Source organism: Chiroxiphia lanceolata, chromosome 7 (genome assembly GCF_009829145.1).
Source record: "Chiroxiphia lanceolata isolate bChiLan1 chromosome 7, bChiLan1.pri, whole genome shotgun sequence".
Taxonomy (NCBI): Eukaryota; Metazoa; Chordata; class Aves; order Passeriformes; family Pipridae; genus Chiroxiphia; species Chiroxiphia lanceolata.
In genome coordinates this window covers 13,739,708-13,762,036 of record NC_045643.1, presented here as the reverse complement: position 1 = coordinate 13,762,036, position 22,329 = coordinate 13,739,708, and the positions used below count along the sequence as shown (strand labels likewise).

General features: G+C 37.6%; 1 protein-coding gene across 1 annotated transcript in view; it reads left to right on the top strand.

Moving 5' to 3' along the window:
- The window catches only part of PARD3B (par-3 family cell polarity regulator beta), a 398,218-nt gene that overhangs the window by 6,426 nt on the left and 369,463 nt on the right, over positions 1 to 22,329 (top strand). Inside the window, exon 2 of the mRNA XM_032694000.1 lies at positions 18,860 to 18,961. Within this exon, the coding sequence (XP_032549891.1) occupies positions 18,860 to 18,961 (102 nt within the window). The remainder of the gene's footprint in view (positions 1 to 18,859; positions 18,962 to 22,329) is intronic.

The following is a 22,329-nucleotide window of genomic DNA, read 5'->3' as shown; positions in this document are numbered from 1 at the left end:
TTTTCTGAAAAACAGAATGTTTTTGTTTTTAACAGCCAAAGTTATTTGGGCATAATATTTCATGTTCAGTGGCTGTACTTTCCCCCTCGCTCATTCAGTGTGATAGGCCAGCTGAAGCACAACATTCTGGGCCATCTAGCATCCTGCTACTGAGGCAGCAGCTTTCCTCCCCCGTTGAGCAGAACATTCTTTAGGCTTTCCTAATGATTGGAATGTCAGAACTGCAGCTTTCCTAGGCGTGAAGACCTATTGCTTCATTATTGTAAACTCCCTCTAGCCCCCCATTAAGATGCTCGTGTTTCATCCTTAATGAATATGGTAATGCTAAAGGTCTCGAGCAATTAGTATAATTGAAAACAGATTCTGCTTTGTGTTTTTATATTTCATTCTTGAATCTTGCTTATGCATAAGGATATACCCATTTTATGTCGGGGAACTGACTAAACAGAAGTGACAGGCTTATGTGAGTGACTTACTGATAGAAATGGTCTTGTAAATTCCACTGGCCATATAGTGTCCCAAACACAATGGCAAACTCAGAAAGCTGCTTCATATGAGAAATTTAGAAAATCACCATGTTACAAGAACTTCTGGAAAAAAAGACTGCAGTATTTATGTAACATGGTCATTAATGTAAGCATTTTTTGTTCCCCTCAGGTTATGTGTTGTTGGTAGATCTGTAAGGCTTATCACCAGGATTTTATGATGTCCTTAAGATTACTTCAGTAACTTATTTGTAAAGGAAACTTCGTGTTACTAGAAATTACTGATTGCACTGGATAGAACTTTTTTTGACTGTTATCCTCAATTTAAAGAGAAAATATGTAAGACTTGATTCTGTAAATGTTTGGGTTTTTTTTCTTTTTACGCCTAATGATTGTGCTATAGACGCCTCCATTAAAGTTGTAATGTTTTAATGTAATCAAAATCTCTTACTTTCCAGTGTAAACCTGTAATTTTTATGTCACCAGTAAGTACATCCATTCAGAACTGATGACTTTGCTTTGTTGTGGCAGGTGCCACAGCACTACTCCAGTGCTAGATTTGCTCTTGGGAATGCTCCCGAACTGGGAGGTTTACACCTCATTAGTTTCATAAGAATGCACTGGCAACATTTGTTGCCACAGGGAGACTTCTTACCTCAATGTTTTTCTTTATTGTTTGTTATATGTAGGAAAAAGAAAACTACAGAATGTTTGAATGAACATGCTTCTTATAGCCTATGATAAGGATACCATTGGTACAAAGGGAAGCTGAATGATTGTGCTCTAACAGTGACTGGTGTTTGGAATCACAGAATGCAGTCTGATGGGTAGAAAACAGCTGGCACTGGACTCTCTCTTTTTTTATTTTTCCTGGTTAGGGATTTGACTTCAGAGATGAGGCTCCATGGAGCCAAAAGGTTTTGCAGTACATTATCTGATAGAATCTCTTTCAGATTACTGATAGAATAGAAGCTACTGGTGAATCATAACATGCACCCTCCCTATCATTTTCCTTTACAAAAATGAAGTAATTTCTCAATCAGTGTAAGAAAATGGAATACTTAAAGGAGAATTAGATACAATCCAAAGAAATTGAGATCTTCATTCCTGGAAAATTGTGCAGCTTTATTTTTTTACTTTGACTAATCAGTTTCTCTATTAATCTCTCTTTCCTAAAACCTTAGAAGACCTTCATATTGTTGTAGAACATATTATTCTCGTCAGTCCATCAACAACTGAGTTACTCTTTATTGGCAAACCTGAATATCTAAGTTACAGATTTTCTGAGAGGAGACAAAAATACTTTATATAATCATCTCCTGTGTCTTTTAATTTGGGTGTCAACGAACAGGTCAACTAAAACTAGTTCCAGTTCAAAAGAAGTTAGAATCCAGCATGTCTCTGTTTGGACCTTTGAATCCTGATGGGTTAATCCCATGTATATGGTGGATTTGTTCTGTATCCAAACTCTTGAGCACCTGCCTGCAGACCATCTTACAGTTATTTCTTTTAATTTGGACATTTCATACCTGTGGGAGGTACTGGTGAGGCAGTGTTTTCACATTTTCACATTTCCTTGAAAGCTGCCATTACAGGGTTCTGTCCTCCCAGTAAGTATAGGGGTGATCTGCAGCTGCTGCAAAGGGGACTAGTTGAAAAGGTTCTTGTACCTGCTCTGCAGCTTTCTCTTGGCTGGTGTGCCTGTGGGACAGGCAGACTGCCTCGTGTCTTCACAGATTTTGGTGATGTCCATTGTAAGGTAGCTCCCTATTTATGTTTCTCCTCAAACTCTCACACTAGAACTTTCGAGGGCATGTAGTCTTTCCTAGCCTTTCTTTCTTTCTTTCTTTCTTTCTTTTTTTCATTAATTGTGCAGTGCTGGATGTCATTAATGGTGATTAAGACAGAATTTTATGTAGGGGACTTGTCATATAATTCCTCCATTTTTCTGTGTTTCAAGGAGTCTAACCACTGCTGAATGTAGGTACCATTCACTTCAATTTCTCTAAGTCAGGCATTTTTGTTGAATGCAGTTCTTAGTGACACAGTTTGCCTGCTCTGACCTTTGTCCAAAATGATGATGGTAATTCTTTTTTTTTTTTTTTAAATTCTCTGTGATAATCATTTGGTGGCTAGTATTTTGAGTGTTAGAAAGCTTTCCATTAACATCCTCTGCTTGCCAATTCTTTTATTTCTGAGCACAAGCCAGTGGTGAAACTAGACTGCAGATTTAAGACCCTTAAGACTTTGCTGTTAGTGGAAGTGTTGGCTGCAGGCTCATTTGGATACAGACCTTTTGTAAGTGATGAGTTTCATGAATGAAGAAGATAGTACATGACCTGGAACTCGGCTTAACTAAGTTCTTCTTCCATAGCTTGTCAGAACTGCATGTGCCATCTAACCCTGCTATTCCTGCCTAGAGGTATGTTGCAGAACGTCTTTCATATGGACCCCTGGTTGAGCAACTATTAAAATTTTCTCTCTACCAGCTGCAACTTTTTTCTGTATGGCTTTCATGACTATTTCAGTAAGGATTTTGATGGAGTGGTTTTGTCTCAGAATTTTTTTTTGATCAATCCTAGATGCTAAACACCACAAACGTGGGACAGAAATACAGCAGTGCAGAAGTAGGGAAAGCAATAAAGAAGGCTACTTGTCAAGGTGATGTTGCTGTTTTGCAGCAGTTTAAGCTTAGAATGGATCAGTTGTACCTTTTCTCTTTCAGAGGTAGTTGTGCAATGAAAACTGTCCCTCAGTCTGTCCAGGACAAAACCAAGTGACTAACTTCCTCTGGTCCTCTACTCTGTGTTGGACTTCATCATCAGTAGATTGGATGATTGTACTGCATCTCACCTGTACAATTTATTTGAAACTGAAACAGGCTTCTGCTTTTAAAATACATAGTCTTGAAGTTTTCCATTCACTGCTTAAGTTATTTCTTTAAAGAAGTTTTATTTTAATTATCTGATTTTTTTATTTGAACTGTGGATTGATCTACATAAAAGCCTGTATGGAAACCAGAAGTCATACAGGATTTTTTTTTTTTTTTTTTTTTGCTGAGTAAGGACTCCAGAGGGCTTCCTTTTAGAAAAAAGAAGTTAGTATTTGTTAAGCTTGCAGGAAAAAAAATGAGGCAAATATAGTATCGCATCCATCAAATATTTATACATTTTGAACTCTGAAATGCAGTTTGCCTCCAAACCACATTTCTTCCACTCATACTGATTTAAAAAGTTGTTGGCTATAACAGTGATTTTTATAAGGTATAATGATTTTTTTGAATAAATAAAATGATTGGTTACACTAAGTCAACAATCTATTAGATTATTTTTACAAGCTGGTTTATTTCTTACTGAGTATGAGTTAATTTGTGGAAATATCTGGTCTGTTCTAGTGTGCAAAAAATGTAGCACACTTTGCTTTGACTCATTGACTTCAATTGTATTTTCTTTAGGTTACTCACTATACTGAGATTTCTATAGAAATTGTCTGTCTTTCTCTGGGTTGCCCCCCTGCCCCTCCCTATCCTATAAAATAGGTTAGAACAGTATACTAATATGAAATTAACTTTATTTGCATATTTTTCAGAAGTCTGTTTATCACAGTTGCCTTATTTAACAAATATGGCATATGTATTTTTTTTAGTTGATGTTTAAAATTTGACTGTCATCTTCTGTTTCTGGCACCTCTCAACCTGTTCTTTGTCTGCTCAAAGAATACAAGACTGGAGAGGAGATCACTCCCTTGAATTGAGTCTTTCCATGCTGTATGTGGGGTAGAAAGACTTGCTGAAATATTTCAAGGACTGAAGGCAGTTAACATGCTCAGCTCCTACAGAATTAGGCTCATTTGAAAAACTGAGCTGCTTCCAATTCACAATTAATTTTCCCCTGCTGGCTGTAATGAATGTATCCAGAACAAATGTTTCAGGAGTTCCTGGCATTACAAGCTACAAGAAGAAAACTCCCTAAAGAGCTGGAAACCTGAAATAGTTGTGTTGGGTGACAAAAAGGAGAAGGTTTATTGACATTTTAATGTTGTACATAGAGAAAGGCCAATGTTTGCATAGTAGTAATGATGCAGGTGTTGTTTAGATTGTAGTGAAAAAGGAAGATGAATTTTTTTTTTTTTGAGGAAAAAAAGTAGATGTGAGTGTGGAAAAAAAAAAATCTTAACATTAGGGTTTGTGCTGTCAATGGTAAATGATGACTCATCTATGTGAGGCAAGACTAGCACTCAAAAATCTAGCGAAGTTTTCTGGATTAATGTTTCAGGAGCAGTTATTTGGATAGCTCTCAGTCAGCTGCTGACTGATGGGAGGTGCTAACTCTACCTGAAAAACCCTCATAGAAACCACTCCACTGACTTTGTGAAGAGCAAAATTAAGAATTAATTTTTGCTCTGAATACTCAACATAACTCAGAAATGCTTAAAAAGAACACTCGTGGCCTGTGCATTTTAAATATATTATTTCTGGGGGTGTTTTCCTCCTTATGATTACTGCTGTGTTCAATCCACTTATTTTTTCAGAACTGTCAACAAAACATAATTGCTCTAAACGCTTATCCTTTTCACATCCTTACACTTGAAGTAAGATGGATCAGAGTGTACCAGTGTTGGCCCCTTAATCCTTGAGTCAGGAAAAATGTTGGTTTAGGCCATTTTCTGTTTAAATTGGATTTTGTGTGTTGTGGGAGAATAATTGCCACAAGTCAGAAAGGAGTAGATGATTTACTTTTGTTCATTTGAGGTGCTTTTTCTTATTAGACCTTTCATGTATTATTAAAAGTTTAGTGCTAAAGGTAGACTGTGTCCTCCTCTTGTCATCCTGGGTCTCTGGTAGCTGTACTTGAAGTGTATTTTCTTGTTTTGCTGCAACAACTTTTACTGCCATTTATCTTTGAATAGAGACTGGATACATACTTTGGTTGTGTTTATATATCATGAATTTTTAAGTCACGTATGTATCTTATTCTTTCTTGTCTGCAAGAACAAAATACATATTGCTATAATTTCATTAAATGAACCATATTCACAGATGTTAGGACAACACTAGGTAGATTTTTTTTTTTGAGTAACTTTAGATGTTCCAGGTGTAAAATACATCTGGCAGTATGCACACATTGTCTTGGTGTGACAGAACTGTCTTTTTGAATGCAATGAAAGTGGAGGAGTCTGGCTTATTGTTCATAGTGCAGTTCATTAATGGCTGTAGATACGAAATGAACATCTCACTAAATGGAAGTCTTGGTCACCTCTGACTCTTGCCTTAAGAGTTTGAGAATAAACAATATGAAAAAATACAAACAACCAGCTTCTTTGCAGATGGCTGAATGCTTGATGTGTCTTTATGTTTAGCTGTCATTCAAATGTGAATGCTGTGGTGATTATAAGTGTCTTCCATTTATCTGGTTTGAAATGATCCCTTTTATGCATTGTGCATTTAGAGATTAACTGTTTGGCTTATCAGTTGGGATTTTAGGGTAGAAAAAGCCCCACCCAACTCGATGGTGTAGCAAAATCCAGGATGTTACTGTTCATAAGTAGACCAGACAGTGCAGGTCGTAGCTCCGTGTGCCGTGTTGCAGACAGTGATAGTTTTGAAATGGGTTGAAGCAGACTATTAACATTCTACAAAGTGGTGTTGCTTCAGTTGTGAAACATCTTGTGCATGATAACTTTCATACTACTGGCTTTCATTAGTGAAAAAATGTTTTTCTGCAATTTGGGGAGAAAAAGTTTTATACAGGAGGCTTTCTGAGATGGAGTTTCTTTTTGGGAATAAAGCTAGATTTCATTTTTAAACTGTGAGTTTGAGTCACATATTGTTATGATGTTTTAGATAAGTATGTGAGTTCCCATAGAAAGATACAAGCTACAGTTTAACGATCAAACTGTTTAATACTGTTGTAATCTTGCTAAAGCTCACTTGAGGAATTTTCAGGCTTTTTTCCCTGTTTGTTTTTTTTTTTTTTTTTTTTTGTTAGGTTGGTTTGTTTTGTTTGTTTTTTGTTTTGTTTGTCTTGTTTATTTTGGTTTTTTGTTTGGTTGGTTTGTTCTGTTTGTTTTGGGTTTTGTGTTTGTTTGGTTTTGGAGCCTAAGCTCATAATGTAAGAGATGCCTTTAATAATGCAACCAGAGCTGTTGCAGGTCCTGCAGGAGGCGAAATCACTTACTTTGTGACCATTAGACCAGCAGATTCTGATGTTATCATTTTGTTCTATTAACTGACAATGGCTGTGTCCTCACTTAGCAGCCATTTAAAGAAGAGAATCAACTGCTTCATTGCATGTGCTGGTTTCCTTTTTAGGCACCACTTGTAGTGATAAAATGTAGCGGAAATAGATCCAATTACTTTGCTGAAAAGCCTTCAGCATCTCGTGGCTGAACTTGTCAGCGACCGGCTTTCTACCTGTTTTTGTGTGTGTGAGTTGAGAAACAGATACAATCATCTGTGTTAATGAGAAGGGAACTGTTACTCTGGCAGCCCTATTGAGGACGGTGGGTTGTGATAAAACATTCCTGTAACCTGGTTAGCCTTGAGCATTCTTGCAAATAATGGCTGCGTTAGGTCCCGTTTGCTGTAGGCATTTTCAATAAGTCTTTGTTTAACTTCTCATTTCTGTTGGTGCTCGAGCATGGTATGTGGAGCTAATGCATGTGGAATACAGTTCTGGAGCCCAAAGAGAATGGATGAGGTAGCTGACTGAAAAATGAATTGGACTCATCTGTGTCAGTGATGGATGGCACGAGGCTGCAAATGAAAACCAAAGTTATAATGGCATCTCAGGACTGATGCAAAATATATGCAAATGCAGCATTTAATCAAGTTTGCTTACCAGCTGTTGTTTTCATTTTAACTTTATTGTGGGGTCGTACTGACTGGGTTAAAATGGTGTAGGGAGAGTTTCCGTGTGGCCCTCTCGCAAGCTCTGGATTGGAGAAAGTTGCTGCAAAACAGTAACTGGAACATGTGCCTCAGGTATCATTTTTCACATTTGGACTGAATGTCTCACTTGACTTACTTAGACCTCCCTGTCTGTTAGATGTTTAGCAGTGACTTTGATTTTGCTTTGCTGCCTTCTTTTTTCCTTTTAAATCTCTGAAGCTCTTCCTTCCCAACTCTCTTGTGATTCTGTTTTCCAGAAGACGCTTGGAGTAGCAGGAGAAAGCAGTGCTTTTTGTGCTTTGGGATGGGGGCAGGCAGGCAGAACCCTTCTGCACACTAGTGATATTAAATTTCAGTGAAAAGAGTAAATAATCTCATTCTCTTCTGTTTTCTATCTGGCCAAAATCCAGTTCATGAGGCATATGGCATAAAGTTTTGATGATGTGTTAATTCTGGCATCTTCTGTATTTCAGTCAGGTGAAGGTGGAAGTTGTTCTCAGGAGCCTTATTTGGGTTTCATCCAGTTCTGTCACTTGGCTCTGCACTGTGATTAGAGGTAGAGGTTGTTTCAGCTGTTCATCAGGTGTATTTGCTGTATCTTGGAAGTCAAATACTAAAATTTATCAACATTGTACTATGATAATCGAAGTCTTATTAATATAGCATGAAATGTAAGAGAGATTGTATAATAATTCCCCCAGTGTCATATTAACCTGGTAAATATTTTTATTATTTTTTAAACTTCCTTCTCATTTTCTTTCAAACAATAGCCAGAACCAGTGAAGCTGACTGGAATTAGAGACAGTGCTTGACTGTTAGTTGTGCCTTCAGAATATTCTTGACCCGGTCGTTTTTGCTACTGAGAAGTAAAGGGAGAAGGGAAGCTGGTTCATCCAGTATTTCATGTGAGAGCAAAATGTCATGTAACAGCATCATCTAGTACAGACCTACAGACCTTGTTCCAACACTTGTATGGTTGAAAATTCTTTATTTCCCTCCTTGCACATCCCATTTCAAGTCTATAACTTTCCCCCACCACCTTTTCTCTTTTTTTTTTTTTTCCTTTTTGCTTTTTCTTGTGATGAACTTACTTCTGTCTCAAAAGGACTATTCTTACATCTTCAAATACTTCTAATGCTTTGGATGTTTAAAACTACCTTGACTGTCTCACCATCTTTGTAGCCCTGGGTCTACCGTTGTCCCTAATGGCTTGATTTTTGGAGCACAGTCACTGAATGTGCTGTGAAAGGTCATGTATTTTCTCTGAGTAAGGAGAGAGACCCCAGATCCACATTTCATACTTCTCTAAAGAGAGCAATGAACTGTACCTGCTAGTATGTGTCAGAGAGCATGGAGAGAACTGATTAGAGTTGAGGCTGGTGGGAATTGGTGACATTGCTGAAAGGCACCATCTTTGGACACGTGAGGAGTGAGTGGTGGCCTGGGTATTGGCTTATCTTATGACACTGCAAGTCTGGCAGGCTTCTGGCAAAATTCCTCCCCAGCCTCAGTCGGTGGTTGATTCATGCAGGAAATAAGATGGTTCTGCAGCAGAAAAGTCTTGCTGTTTTCTGTGAAATTCCAAAAAATATCTTATGGCTTCCTATGTGGAATTAAGGATGTACTCCTATAATTTACTACTGTTTTTTTCTCACTCGAGCTTTGTCTAAAGGTCAGTTTATGTTAAAGTTTTACAGGATTTCAGCATACCTGATCTGCATTGTCTTACAGGCATTTGTGTTCTGTTTTGTTTGGAGTCTGGTGTTACTCAATCACATCTTTGAAGCTCCCAGCTGCTCCTGATAAGCAGTCCGGTGTCAGCTGCAAATGCATTAATCATTTTATCCAAGGAAGGCCCAAACAGTTGTAAATAAAATAATCTTAGATGGTTTCTAGATGCAGGACTGAAGTGCTGGCTGCTCTTGTTGTAGGTGCTGAGCCATTTATCATTTGTTTTTCAAGATCTGGTAAACTTCAGTGCTGAATTTGTCACAGAGTTGTGTGAATTTACAGTCAGCCTCCTTTTTTTTTTTATCTGTAGCTGTACTGAATGATTTGAATTTAAAGTGTCATCAGTTTTAATTGGCAAAATAATAGCGTTGTTCACTCAACCTGGACTTTACTTTTGAAATACAGTACTCTTATACATGTGCCTCTCTTACTTTCTTAAGTTTTCCCCCCTCTCCTCATTTCTGTGAGAAAAACGTGGTAATTTGAAGGAGTAGCTTTATAGTTCTGTCTGCTCACTTTATGTTGGATTTTAAGAAATCATGGCTGTGGTCCATTAGCCCTCCCAGTATTACCTTCAGATAATCAAACAAAAAGCCAGACTCAATGCTAATTAATTATTTGCTAGGTGCCTGGGGCTGTGTAGCAGTTTGCTTATTAACATAACAATACCAATCTGAATATTGTAGCTAATATGTGACACAGAATTTGGGATATGGAAGTTAAAGCCTAAAATGTTGTAGGTTTACTTAGAGATGTTTTGTTCTGGAACTGGTGCATTTATTTTACACAGGGGTGAGTCTTTTGTGTGTCTGCATTGTTGAAGCAGTCTGGTCTAATGGACTTGATGAACTAACTAAAAGGATAATTTTAGTTTATAACTGAAGATCAGTTTACACTTGCATTCTTACATTTGTATAACTATCTTGGATTCAGTGCCTGGCATACAGCGTGCTCTAGTTTCAACTGAGGCTTTAAAAAGGAAGTTTTTTGGTAGTTGTTATAAGTGCAGTGTGTAGACCTCTGTCTAATTGCATCTCTCCAGCTTTCCTGGGAAAACCAAAGCAGACATACTTCTTCTTCACTTGAAATGGTCTTCTTAAGTGTTGGAGAGTAGTGTAAAGGTTGGCTTATGTGATCCTCTGCTGATGTGTTCTCTGCATCATATTGTATTCAGACAATATGCAGACAGTGGACCATGTTGAGAGAGTGGTTTTCATTCAGATTCAATATAAAATCAGAATTCTCTTATTTTTGAAGGGTTCCAGTGCTGCAAATCAAATCAAAGCTAGAGTGTTAGTTAAAATAATCTGGGTCATTTTGGATTTATGTATCTGTGCTCTGACTGTTGAGAATTCCATGCTAGGAAGATATCGGCAGCTCTTTCTGTTTTCCTCCTCAGACCTGACCTGGAAGATGGGTATTTTTCTCCCTGCATATTCAACTGCCAGTATAAACCAACTCTCTCTTCTTTCTGCTTTCTGATGACAGTGGAGTTCACTAGAGAGATGAATAAATACCTTCCTGGCCTTGTGAAAAATGAAGACTTTGTATTATCAGTACATAGTCCTATTAATTTCTCAAAACATAATCATTTAAAGATGTCTAAAGAACAAGAAATATTCTAGTCCCTCTTTGCAGACACTGTGTCTGAGGGACAGAAGAGGTTCACTGTCCTTCCTTTCTGCTGTGACCCACACTTTGCAAGCATTGACTGACCTATGCACTGTGCTCCCTTTGCTTTATAACCTGTCTGAAGAACTTTTGCTGTGCTTATGTTCTGTGCTTTGTCTTCCAGGATCTCACAGCAGGATCTTTATCTTAAAATGTGATCTGGGACATGTTTATCAGATGAAACTGTGTGTATAACCTGTGTGCCAGGTTGCTTGTAGCACGTCTTCACCTTGAGAGGTCTCTGAGCCTGTCTTGCTGTAACGAGGTGACTGCTATAAAACCACCAGTTATAGATAGTCAAGGGAACCAATGTGTTAACAGCACAAATGTAAGAATGGGAGAAGGATGAGTTTCATACATCCAAAATGAAGTTTGATGTATAGTGACGTGAAGGGAATAGGTGAAGATGACAGAAAGAAGTGATTATCAGTCCCTCTCTGTTGTGTTTTGACTGGTAGTTATAGTAATGCCTCATCTCATTAATTTCTCAGGGCATAATAGTTTGAAGATCAAGAAATATTCTAGGCCCTTCTGTGACTAGGGATTGACTGGTGATTTTTTTGAACCATTTAGGGTGTCAAATAGGAAGCTGGTGCTGAGCTGTACTTGTGCTGTGTTAGTCTTATTCCCAACACTAAAAAGCAGTTATGCATTTTGGTTGTCAACTCTGCCTTGAAAGGACAAGGGAAGATTTTCCTGCCCTTTCCTGGATGGGTAACAGATTTTTTTGTCACATATCTATGGTAGTCCACAGGCCTTATGCGTGAATTGTTTGATTGTCTTTGTTGTGCTCTTTCCAATTCCCTCCTAAAGAGCCAGCAAGGCAAACAGTGTGACCAGACTTCACAAAAACTGCAAGTGTACTGAGATAAAACCAACCTTTGTGACAAAGATAAATTTGTTTCTATACTGACCTGATCTGATTAGTTCCCCTTTTGACACCAGGCTTTTAGCACCTTCAAACCCAGAAACTTTTGAAATCGAGTATTTAAAGTGACCTTATGTAATTTTTTTTCCAGAACTCCTTTCCTACTTTGTAATTGCACCATTTGGCTGCATCACATCCAGTCGTGATTAAAAAAAAAAAAAAGCTTGGGGGAAGGATATGTTTTTCTCAACTGGTGTTAAAAGATAAAGTGAATGAATCTGAATAAAAATTTAGTGTGTGTGAAAATACATAGAATGAGATTTAATTTTTTTTTTAAAAAATAGTTTGTTTACATGGAATAACTTCCTCTGCTATAGTCTAAAAGGAAGTTTTCTAAACAGTATGGGAAATTGTTTTGAAGAAAACAATCTTTGATTCAGCTCATACTTGAATGTTTAATTTATTCCTTTTAGGATGAGCAGAGTTTCTTCTGTATTATCTTACTGTGTGAATAAAACTTCTTAACCTATCTGAAAATCAAAATATGTGCTTTAGCCAGAAGCAAAGCATCATGGATATATTATTTAGACTGGCTTTACTTCCTGAAATCATGTTTTGGCATAAGGGTTGAAAGCTTGTTAGTCAGCCCTGCTAAATTTACTGTAAAAAGCAAAGAACTTTGTCTTCTGTGAACTCAGAAGTTTGATTGCTTGGAATGATCTTCTTTCTGTTCTCTATCACCCCCCAGTTAAGGTAGAATTTATCTATTAAGACCCTTTCTTGTGTGGCTTTATTTTTGTAGTACTTCATTTCAACTGGAAGGCAGAGTAGGAAGGATCTTTTACGGTCACCTTTCTGGGACTATTTCTGTTGCATGATTTTCTGTAGTTTTATTGCTGGAAGCTTAAAAGCAGTTTCTCTCTGAGCAGGCTACCTTGTCCTTTGCCCTTACCTCAGCTTTAATTTCTGTCTTTGAGCTCACTCAGTACAGATCTTTCTTGAATATTAATAACTTGAGAGAATGTGTGTCACTCCAGCTGGTAGAAGGATATAAAGAAGTTTTATCTTTTCTCTAGCATCTTGAAGCATTTTCACTTCTAATGCAAGTAGATTCAGACTTTTGGTGAAGGAGAACAATAATACTGTGGAATACACAAGGAATTTTTTGTACTGTCTCACTGTGCTGTGGTGTTTCTCTTCCTTGTGTTATCTTGAAGGTTTCTGCTGCTTTTAAATTTCTAACTGGAAATGGTTAGAAATGTGTCAATTAATGTTATGCAGTTGAACTATAGAGCTATAAAGACAATGTAATTGGTTCCAGGTAAGAATTCATTTTCAACAGTGAGACCTGGAAATGTGGGCTTGTAGCTTACTCTGTTGTACTGTAATGCAAACTAAACTCTGGGAACTTTCTGAGCAGTGGAATCTAAATGTTGGTTTTTCTCTATTTTTCAAAGTTTGTGAAAAAAAGACCTAATTTGTACTCAGTTATGTATGTCTGTCTGCCTATCTATGTATCTATGTGATGTATACTCATATACTTCAGATAGGGAGGCTTATTCTGATCAGGTCTGTTCTAGGAACTGCTAAATTCAGTGAATGTCTGGAACAGACAGGGTGTGATGCTTTCTTCTTTTTTTTTTTTTTTTTTTTTTTTAGGGTATCTCTTAGGACATTCAGGTGCATGTATGTTGTGTTGTTGCTGAGATCTGACTGTTCAGCTCCAGATCACTCTTGAGAAATCCCTGTGCTGTGACTGAGGAATATGTAACAACTAGCAGTGATAGTATGTAGTGTGCAAACATTTGGTTCCTGATCAGCTCTTGATTTTGGAAGCTCGATATTCATATTGCCATAAAAACAGAGCCCTGCTCCTACTAGGAGTGATGATGGCAGCCCTGTTGGTGGCAATTGAAATGCACTTTGAATAGAAGTACCACTTCAAGCTTGTTTGGAGGTGGTTTCAGTGCACAAACCAAAAGTGCTCAAGGCTATTCTAATTCAGTGATAAATTTTGAGGCGGATTTAGAGATGAAATTAGAGACTGTGACCAGTCTCATCCATCTGTTCCTCTCCAATTCACTTTTTGTGCTCTGCTCCCCAGGTTGTGGTTTGAGAGTAACTAATACTGAGTGCTGTTTGGCTGTGGATAATGATACACCATGTAATCTTAGAATGCTTATAGAAATCATTAAATACTTCTTAATATATTGAGGGAATAGATCACATTGCAATATATAATCTAAAAATAATTGAGTGGTAGAATAGGTCTCTCTTACTGACCTTAACCTTGAATATCCCCTTTATTGGAAAATAACTTTTATGATAGTGGGGGGTTTAATCTTACTTTTACACTGTATAAATGACAAGAAACAGTGTGACCAGAGGCCAATCCTTCCCCCCCAAGTTTGACCTGGCATTTACTCTGTTGCTGTGGGTGTGGAGCAAGCATATGTGATTTCCATTTTTTAATACATCCTTTTCTCATGCTATATTTCATTGAAGTCTATTCATTGTAGTGAAGCATTAAGATGGAAGTGCTTCTAAAATATCAGCCTGAGAAGCAATTGTGGGGGCAGTCTAAGTCATTCCTGCTGCTGAATTTTTTAGTGCATCCTATCATTACTATATTTAAATTAAAAATTCCAGTACAGGGTTTGCAATTAATTTTATGCATTCTGCACAGCAGAAGAATTAACAGCATCAAACAATAATTAATTGTGAAATCATTAAGTGGTGGACTGATGGTCCAGCTGAAATGTGTTTAAACTTGTTAGGGTTTTCTTGCTCTGAAATATGCGATATAGACTGCAACATTTATTAAGTATGTTGCTTAGTTTTCAGAAAAGTAGACTGATACTTTTCTGTCTGAGTATGGAACAAAAAGAATCAAGAATGCTTCAAGTTTTTGATACACTAAAAATGTGAATCCATAGATGTATATTAAAAACTAACAATAAGTGGGAGTCTCTAATTATAGACTGATTGGTCTTTCACTTGAATGTGTGTGTTGACTGAAAATAAATGCATAGAAGAATTCTTGAACCTATTTCAGACTATTTGAACGGTGAAGGTGTTGCATTAGGTGTAACAGCTAAGTTAGGATTCTGTGACAACATCAATGTCAAGCCCACTTTTTAAAATTTATGTCACTGCTCTGCCTACATCGCACTTGTGCATTCATGTGACCCGGCTTTAATTTAACATTTGGTAAATATTTGCATAGTAATTCCTAAAGTGTTCTCCCACACATAAAGGAAACGATGATAAACAGCTTTTAAGTGGCTTGATATTGAGCACAAACATGACTTGCAGCCCTAAGGTAAAACGCATGTTAGAGTAACTGTTCAGTATTCATTTGGCAAGTGCTGGTATGCATTACACCAGGTAACTTATTCAGAGCTTTTCTTTACATATTTAGATGTTTGTTGTGTACCTCAGCTGAGAGTTATGTACTGTGCTGTAAGAGAACTTCTCCCCACTTGTGATATTAGGATTTTTTTGGAACCACAAATATGTTTTCTTCAACATGACCCTTCTACAGGAGAGCATTTAGGAGCTGAGGTAGATGGTTACCATACCTGAGTGCTGCCCAGAGCTTCCAGTCTACCCTTAGTGTTTTATTTTCACAAGAGGCCCATTCTTTTGTTTTTTAAAAGTAGTTATTTCTTTTTAAGTATATGAACTTTTAGTGATGATGGTCAAGAAGATACTGTGAAGAATCATTCTAGACACTGTCATTCATTAGAATAAGACTTCAATCTCAAGCTAGAAAAAGCTAAAAACCCAACAAACAGTCAGTTAAAACCCCAGAAACTTGTCCTAGCATTTTAGAATATAGGGGGGTTTTTTTGCTTTATATTTCATTGTTTTTCAGCAAATGCCTTCTCAGTAAGTATGTCCTTAATCTCTTCCCTGACTAAAAATGGGGTGTCATCCTATATTGATTTGTAAACTGAGAAATCCAGCATTTTCTGCTTTCAACAGGTAAGAAGTGTTATTTCATTGAAGCAAACAAATGTGATCTGGGACTGACCCTTCACATGTGTAGCTCTGCAACAGCCTGTCACCTCTGTTGCTGCTCTTACTGGGTTCTGACTTTCAGACCATTCAGAAAGTACCGTGCAAGCAGAAAAGCCTCTCTTTGGCAAGAACTGCAGGGATATACTTTATGAAGTACAAAGTTACTCTGTTACTTTGGACGTGCAGTTTCCTGCCTAGGAGTTTTAAGACACATGGCAACCTGAAGTGTTCTTGACACTCTTTTTGATTGTTGTATCTTAGTAAAGCATAAGAAACTTAAAGTAAGACCATTCCTTTCCTTAGCGAGTTTCATTTTCTCTGATAATGATTCTACCTTGGATGTACCACAGTTCTGCTTTGGACCTGTTCTACTCCTTTTGAACTCTAAATAATGTGTAAAACATGAGTCTGTATGTGCACGTGCATGTGGGTGAAATGCTATTTGGGACTTTGGATACTCAGCTCTTACATCTGCTGGTGGATAATGGCTTGTTTTATATGGTGAGTTATCTAAAACATCAGTGTTTTATTTAATGAAGCTGTCTAGACTCTTGGTGGGAGTAAAGAAACATAGAAGAAATTGATACGTAGATTTTAGGTGGGTTTTTTTAAATAGACACTTTGTATCCAATGCATGGCAGTGTTTGGAGTTCACCCAAAAAACAGAAAATGTTCTCTGACTTTGAAATTTCTTTGGAATGGGTGAGTGATTTTGCTGGTCAGATGTTACTTGTTACTTCTGTAACTGTCCAGAGGGAATTTCTTCCACCTAGGCTATCTAATGATAATTACTATTTGCCTCATCAAACAAATCTAAAAAGCTCCCTGTCCCCAGCATATGTTTTTTGACTTTCAGGGTTGAAGTTCATGTACGTTCATAGAAGCCAGTTTCATATTTGTATTTCTGAAACAGCAAGTGTTCAGTCTTGCTGTAGTCTGTGGTAGTTATTGTAATTGAGGAGTCCTTGAGATCAAAAGATCACAGTGTGTTCATACTGTGTGTACCTGAGTCAGACTATGTGTGGGAGCAGTACCTAAGCCATTAACAGGTATTTTTCTTGGAAGAAAACGGAATCCTGTTCTGGTTTAGTTCCTGTATTTCAGTGTGAATTGTCATTCCTGTCACTTAAAAAAATCTTTTATTGGCCACACTTGCTTCAAAAGGTCAGTGAGGAATGGCATCCTTCTGTTCTTTGAGACTGATTTGGAGATTTTCTCTTAATACAGCTGCTAACAAAAATCATTAAATTACTGTATTTGTTGTGGTCCAAAGTAAGGTAAGGTTAAGAATTTGTTAAGTTCAACATAGGGTGGCTGTGTGTCTTGAGTTGTGTCCTGCCAGTTTGCAGCATTCTGTTGAGAAAATAGAGTTTTTACAGTCATTTTTTCTTTGTTTCTGTTTCAGTGACACATCTGGGTTGGGGCAACTGCTCAATCACAAATAGAAGTGAACACTGAAAACAAAATATTTTAATCAGCTGTTTATTTTTTAACTTGAGCTTTATTCTATTTACAAGACACTTAAAAAGCGTAATACATATAACAGGTTTTAACGTATCTTCAGCAGAATGTATTAGTCACAGATGTTTGTCTGTTTAAGAGGAGTGAGTTTCAAATGTGCTGTTTCAGTGTTGCTAACTATATGAAAACCTTTTTGGTTACCTTAGTTAAAAGGTTCAGGAGGAACATTAATAGATCAACCAAAATCTGCACGTATCTCTCTGCCTCTTTTTTCTTTCCTCCAGCTTTCATTTCTGAGCACAGTGTCATTTGATATGGGCCATCCCTTTGGCCAGTTTGGGCCAGCTGTTCTGGCTGTGTCCCCTCCCAGCTCCCTGTGCACCCCCAGCCTTCCTTGCTGGTGTGGTGAGGAACAGGCACGGCTTTGATGCTGTGCAAGCTCTGCTCAGCAACAGCCAAAACACCCGTTATCAACATTGTGCTGCTCACAGATCCAAAACATAGTGCTGTGCAAGCTGCTCTGAAGAAAGCTCACTCCATCCCAGCCCAAACAAGTACATGTCAGTGGAAGAACTGAAACTAAACTGTGGAAGGTGTATGTGTCAGAATAGGGGGAACATTTTGTTGAGAGTTCACCAGCAAAGCCGATTGTGACATGATGGGCTGACCTGCTGATAATGCTGGGTTGTTGTGGTGTGGGGTTTTTCAGCTTGTTTTTTGACTCCTGCCTTTTGATGATACAATAAAAGAGGCCTAATCCAATGTATCCACATCTGTACCTGTGATGGAATTCTCCTGATTTATCTGCTGTCTGCATAAATTGATGGCCAAACTTACAGAATCCCCATAAATAAATATGAAGTAGAATATCCCTACTTCTCAGGGACTTCAATACATGGGACATATCCAAACTGAAGATGAAGAACTTGATAGTCAATATAGTGTTTGTTGTGCTTCACTTTGCTTCTGAGAACTGTGATCTAACTAGACTTGACAAGGAAGAAGGGATTGGAGATACAGATATATTGATAATATCAGTAGAATTCTTAGGATTGCATATTGTACATCAGCAGTGGTTGCTTTTCGTTGTCCATTTCTGACACCTTTCTCAAAGCTGTGTGTGTGCCTGCCACTTTCCTGACCCTTAAAATTTTAGCACATTCTGGCCACTCTCCATAATATTTGATGGAGGACTCAAATATGCTTTCTAATCTTAACTAAGCATGTTTACTTTCTTCATCATGCTGTACAAGATGTACCAATAGAACATAGCCTGATCTACCTCAGAGAAAGAAATGATGGGTGTGTTTCATATATCTAAAATTATATGTATACACCACCCCCACCCCCAACCTGTCAGGAATGGTGCATCCATATATATGTATATAAATTTATGTGTTTGTGCTGATAATAACCAAAATATTCCAACTATAAAGTGGTGTAAAACAAAGAAAAGTTATTTTTTATTAGCTTCTTATAAATTACTTATTTAAATTAAGCAAGAAACGATAAGGAAATGAAAATGTATGTTTTGAATGTCTTTTGAGCAGTGTTCTCTAGGTAGTGTCTTGTAGTTTTCGTTCACTCTCAGTTTCAGGCAGCGGCTCCAAGCTTCTGCCTCGTGACTGTAGAGGGAAATAGGTGAGGAGCAAGTGGGATACAAAGCTGCTTTGTCCGATAGCACTGGAATCATACAAGGTTAGGTTAAGAAGTCTTGTATTTATCTTACAGGATCCAACTTCCTGGGTAAATATTCACCACCTGGAGTATACAGATGGAGGAATCCTGGACCCAGATGATGTGCTGGCAGATGTTGTGGAAGACAAAGATAAGGTAGAGCTTGGATGAAAATATTACTTTTGCTTTTTGATGTGTCTTTTCAAACAACTAATGCTACTTTCTCGCTTCTTGGACATCTGGCAGGTGAAATGGGTGTTAAATATTTTTAACGCATCTATCCATGGGTGCTATATTTCTGTGCTTCTGGAGTAGAAGGAGAGAGTGGGAAGCATGACCAAAGCAGTGAAGATAATAAATGAAGCCTAGCAGTTCATTTAGAATTTAACCTTTTCAAGCAGTTCTGTGTTTCTTTTTATGCCTATATTAAAATAGAGTGGTGAATGAATGTGAGTTTTGCAAGACATTTTTTATGCCACTTAAAGTATCTTTTATAATCTCTTCCTTTGCATAGAATCGAGTTTTTGAGAATCATTGAAATGTCATGGTTGAGTGTGACAAAATAAACAGACAAATCCTGTGATGACAAGAACAGCTGCTTCAGCTGTGTTAACTTTCAGGAGGAGTTCCCATGATTTGCTACTGAAAGTCTAAGCAGGCCAGTTATGAATTTTAAAAGCTATGAGTCTCTAACTTTCAAATCAAATTAAGTAGATTTCCTTTCTGGATAGAGAAGTAGTAGCTGCAGAGAAGCCCCTTTTAATTGTTTTGTAATTAACAGAAAAATTTAGCTTTGGGAAACTAATTGGGAACTTATTTCAGCATAGAGGAGGAGGGGTATAATTTATAAAACTTTGCTGATTCTTTTTATTTTCTTCATAAAATCAGAGGAAAAATATCTAGTGGCTTGAAACTTAAGATCCAACTATGGGATATGCCTGTGCTTTTAGACAAATAGCTTTGTCTATTTGAAGTGCTGGCTGCTTTATGACTTAAAAAATAATTCTCTATATTGCAAACAGAATTGCTAGTTTTGTATGCTGTTCAATGAATACAAAGTGCAGCATTTTGCTTATGATTAACGGGATGCTGTTTCTCAATACCTTAGAAAATTGTCTAAGGTGTACTTCACTGTCATTTTGTAGTGGTTTCTGTGGGAATTCTTAAAAACAATGGATCTCTGTTAGATATATACTTTTTATCATACTTGTGTTTCTTGCTCGTCCATATTTACTGAAAGTAAACTTAAAACACCATAGGACTTTTTTTCCCAGGAGTGTTTGGAGTCTAAAAGACTGGGTTCTGAATTTGACACCGCTGTGTATCAAGGATAAGACCATAAGCATAAGATTTCATAAAATGAGTTATCGCATCAAAGGGAAATGCATTACTGGTCTCACCAGTTCATGAAAATTAGCACAACCACCCAGGATTTTCTCTATTTGAAGTACTGATGAGCATTGATTTTCAGAGTATTTGCTATGCAATCCCATTTTTAACTTGTGACCAGAGCCTTTGCTATACCTTGTTGGTGGGTGTCACTGGTTGAGTTTGGGTTGCTGATGAAGCTTCTAGTTCACACACAGCGGTAGGTTTAAGCTTCTTCAGTTATGACAGTGTTAGGTGAGGCTGCTTCTGAAGCTGCCTTGAAGAAAACCCACTGGAAAACTGGGATCTTACTCTCTGAATTGGTCTGAGGTGTTTTAGAAATATAGCAAACTCCTCAGCTTTTCCCTGTGATGTCTCAGTTACATGTGATGCATCACTGTCATCTTGTCTTCTCAAAATGGCTTGGTGAGACAGGGATAAGAAAGACTTGCTGAACAGCAGCAGCTGCAGTGACAAATCGGATTTTTTGATTAAGAGGAGAATGATGTAAGGGATCTACTGGTTTGAGAGGTTGAAGAATGCTTTCATTTGAGAGTGGAATTGTGCCACAGCGTGTGTAAGGAGCTGTCCACGCTACCTACTGACGAGGTTTGGTATGATCTGATAACAAAGAACCAGGCCCATAAAAGGCTTACAAGTAGTTTTGATAGTTTTATTGTGTCCTGTTGGCCTCTGAGCCTTCACCAGTGTTATTTCACACTGAGAATCTCGTCTAGGGGATCTTTAAGCTTTTCAAAAGAGGGGAGGAGATATTCAGGTCAAACTGACCTGCAATCTTGTTTGAAGTCCCTGCATAGATGAAGGAATTTTTGGTACATTTATCTGTGCACTGCTTGTCTTTGGTTATGATTATCTGTATGTGTGATAAATGAATAGGCCACAGCTTTGTTGCTCTCTTGTCCTTGTCATCCTTTCCTGTGCATCCAAGCCAGTAATGTAGTTTCCCATTAAATCAGTCACTCTCTATAAAAATAATCATTGCACTTAACCTCAGTGCCTTTAACCAAAGGTGTGTTTGGCATTGCTGACCATCTGGATCTTCTTCATTGGCAGAGGAAAGCTGATGCTTTTTTAAAGGGATATAATCTGCTCTAGATTGTACTTTGATAGCAGTAAATTAACACAGTTTCTTCAGAGGAAAATGTCCTTGTAATCTATTGATTTATTTCACTGTGACAACAAAACAGTGAGAGCAATATCAGATATAACTTGTTTGGAATTTCAAAAGCTTTTGACAGTCCTTAACAATAGACTGTTCAGGAGGCACAACTGCTCATGAGGTAAGCAGCAAGTGCTGTGGTGGGTTAGTGAACAACTGAGAGGGAACAAGAAGATGGAATAAATGGTTGGTTTCCAATACTGAAATGATGGCACTGGGATGTGTAATGCCCATTATTGGGAGTGGCAGCAGTTTTGAGGTCTGCCTATGTTAACTTCATGACTTCCTCTTGAACTCAAAATTAATCCAAGTTCAGCAAATAGGCAGTGCAGTGGATGACATTAATAGTTGTCAATGCGCAGTTAAGCGTACCGGAGAGGGTGGCTTGCTTTATTTGCATATAAAACAGGTCTACATTAGTATTATATTTGCTTGGTAAGGTGTCATGTGAAAATGCTTTGGAAATTCTGTTTGCTGAGAGTCCCTCTTGCTGCTGCTGCTGCTTCAACAATAACTTGTGGCCTGAATTGGGTGTCAAAGGTAGTTGACATAGTTTTGTAGAATAGCTTTAAAATAGTTTGTTTTCACTGGGTTGTCTAGCAATTGGTTCATGTCCCAATACTCTGAATGACGGATTAATTAAAACCCCCATATTTTGTCAGTTGAATAAAAACATGCTGTTTAAATTGTCTTATTCTAATGTGTTGAAGCTATAAATGGAGTCCTCTTTGTAAGATGCTCTTAACAGATCTTCCACTTGAAATTACTTTTCTTGAAGAAGAAAATGTCCTGAGAAAATATCTTAGCTATGCAAAAGATGGAGTACTAAGTGTTTCCCTTCATATTACTGTGCTTGGCACATGTCTTAAAGGCATAAACTTAATGTACCTTCTAGATTCCCTCTGATTTTTGTTTTTTAAATACTCATAAACACCTGGGGAGACTAAAAGTATGCCATGAAGGCCTGTGTTAAGCT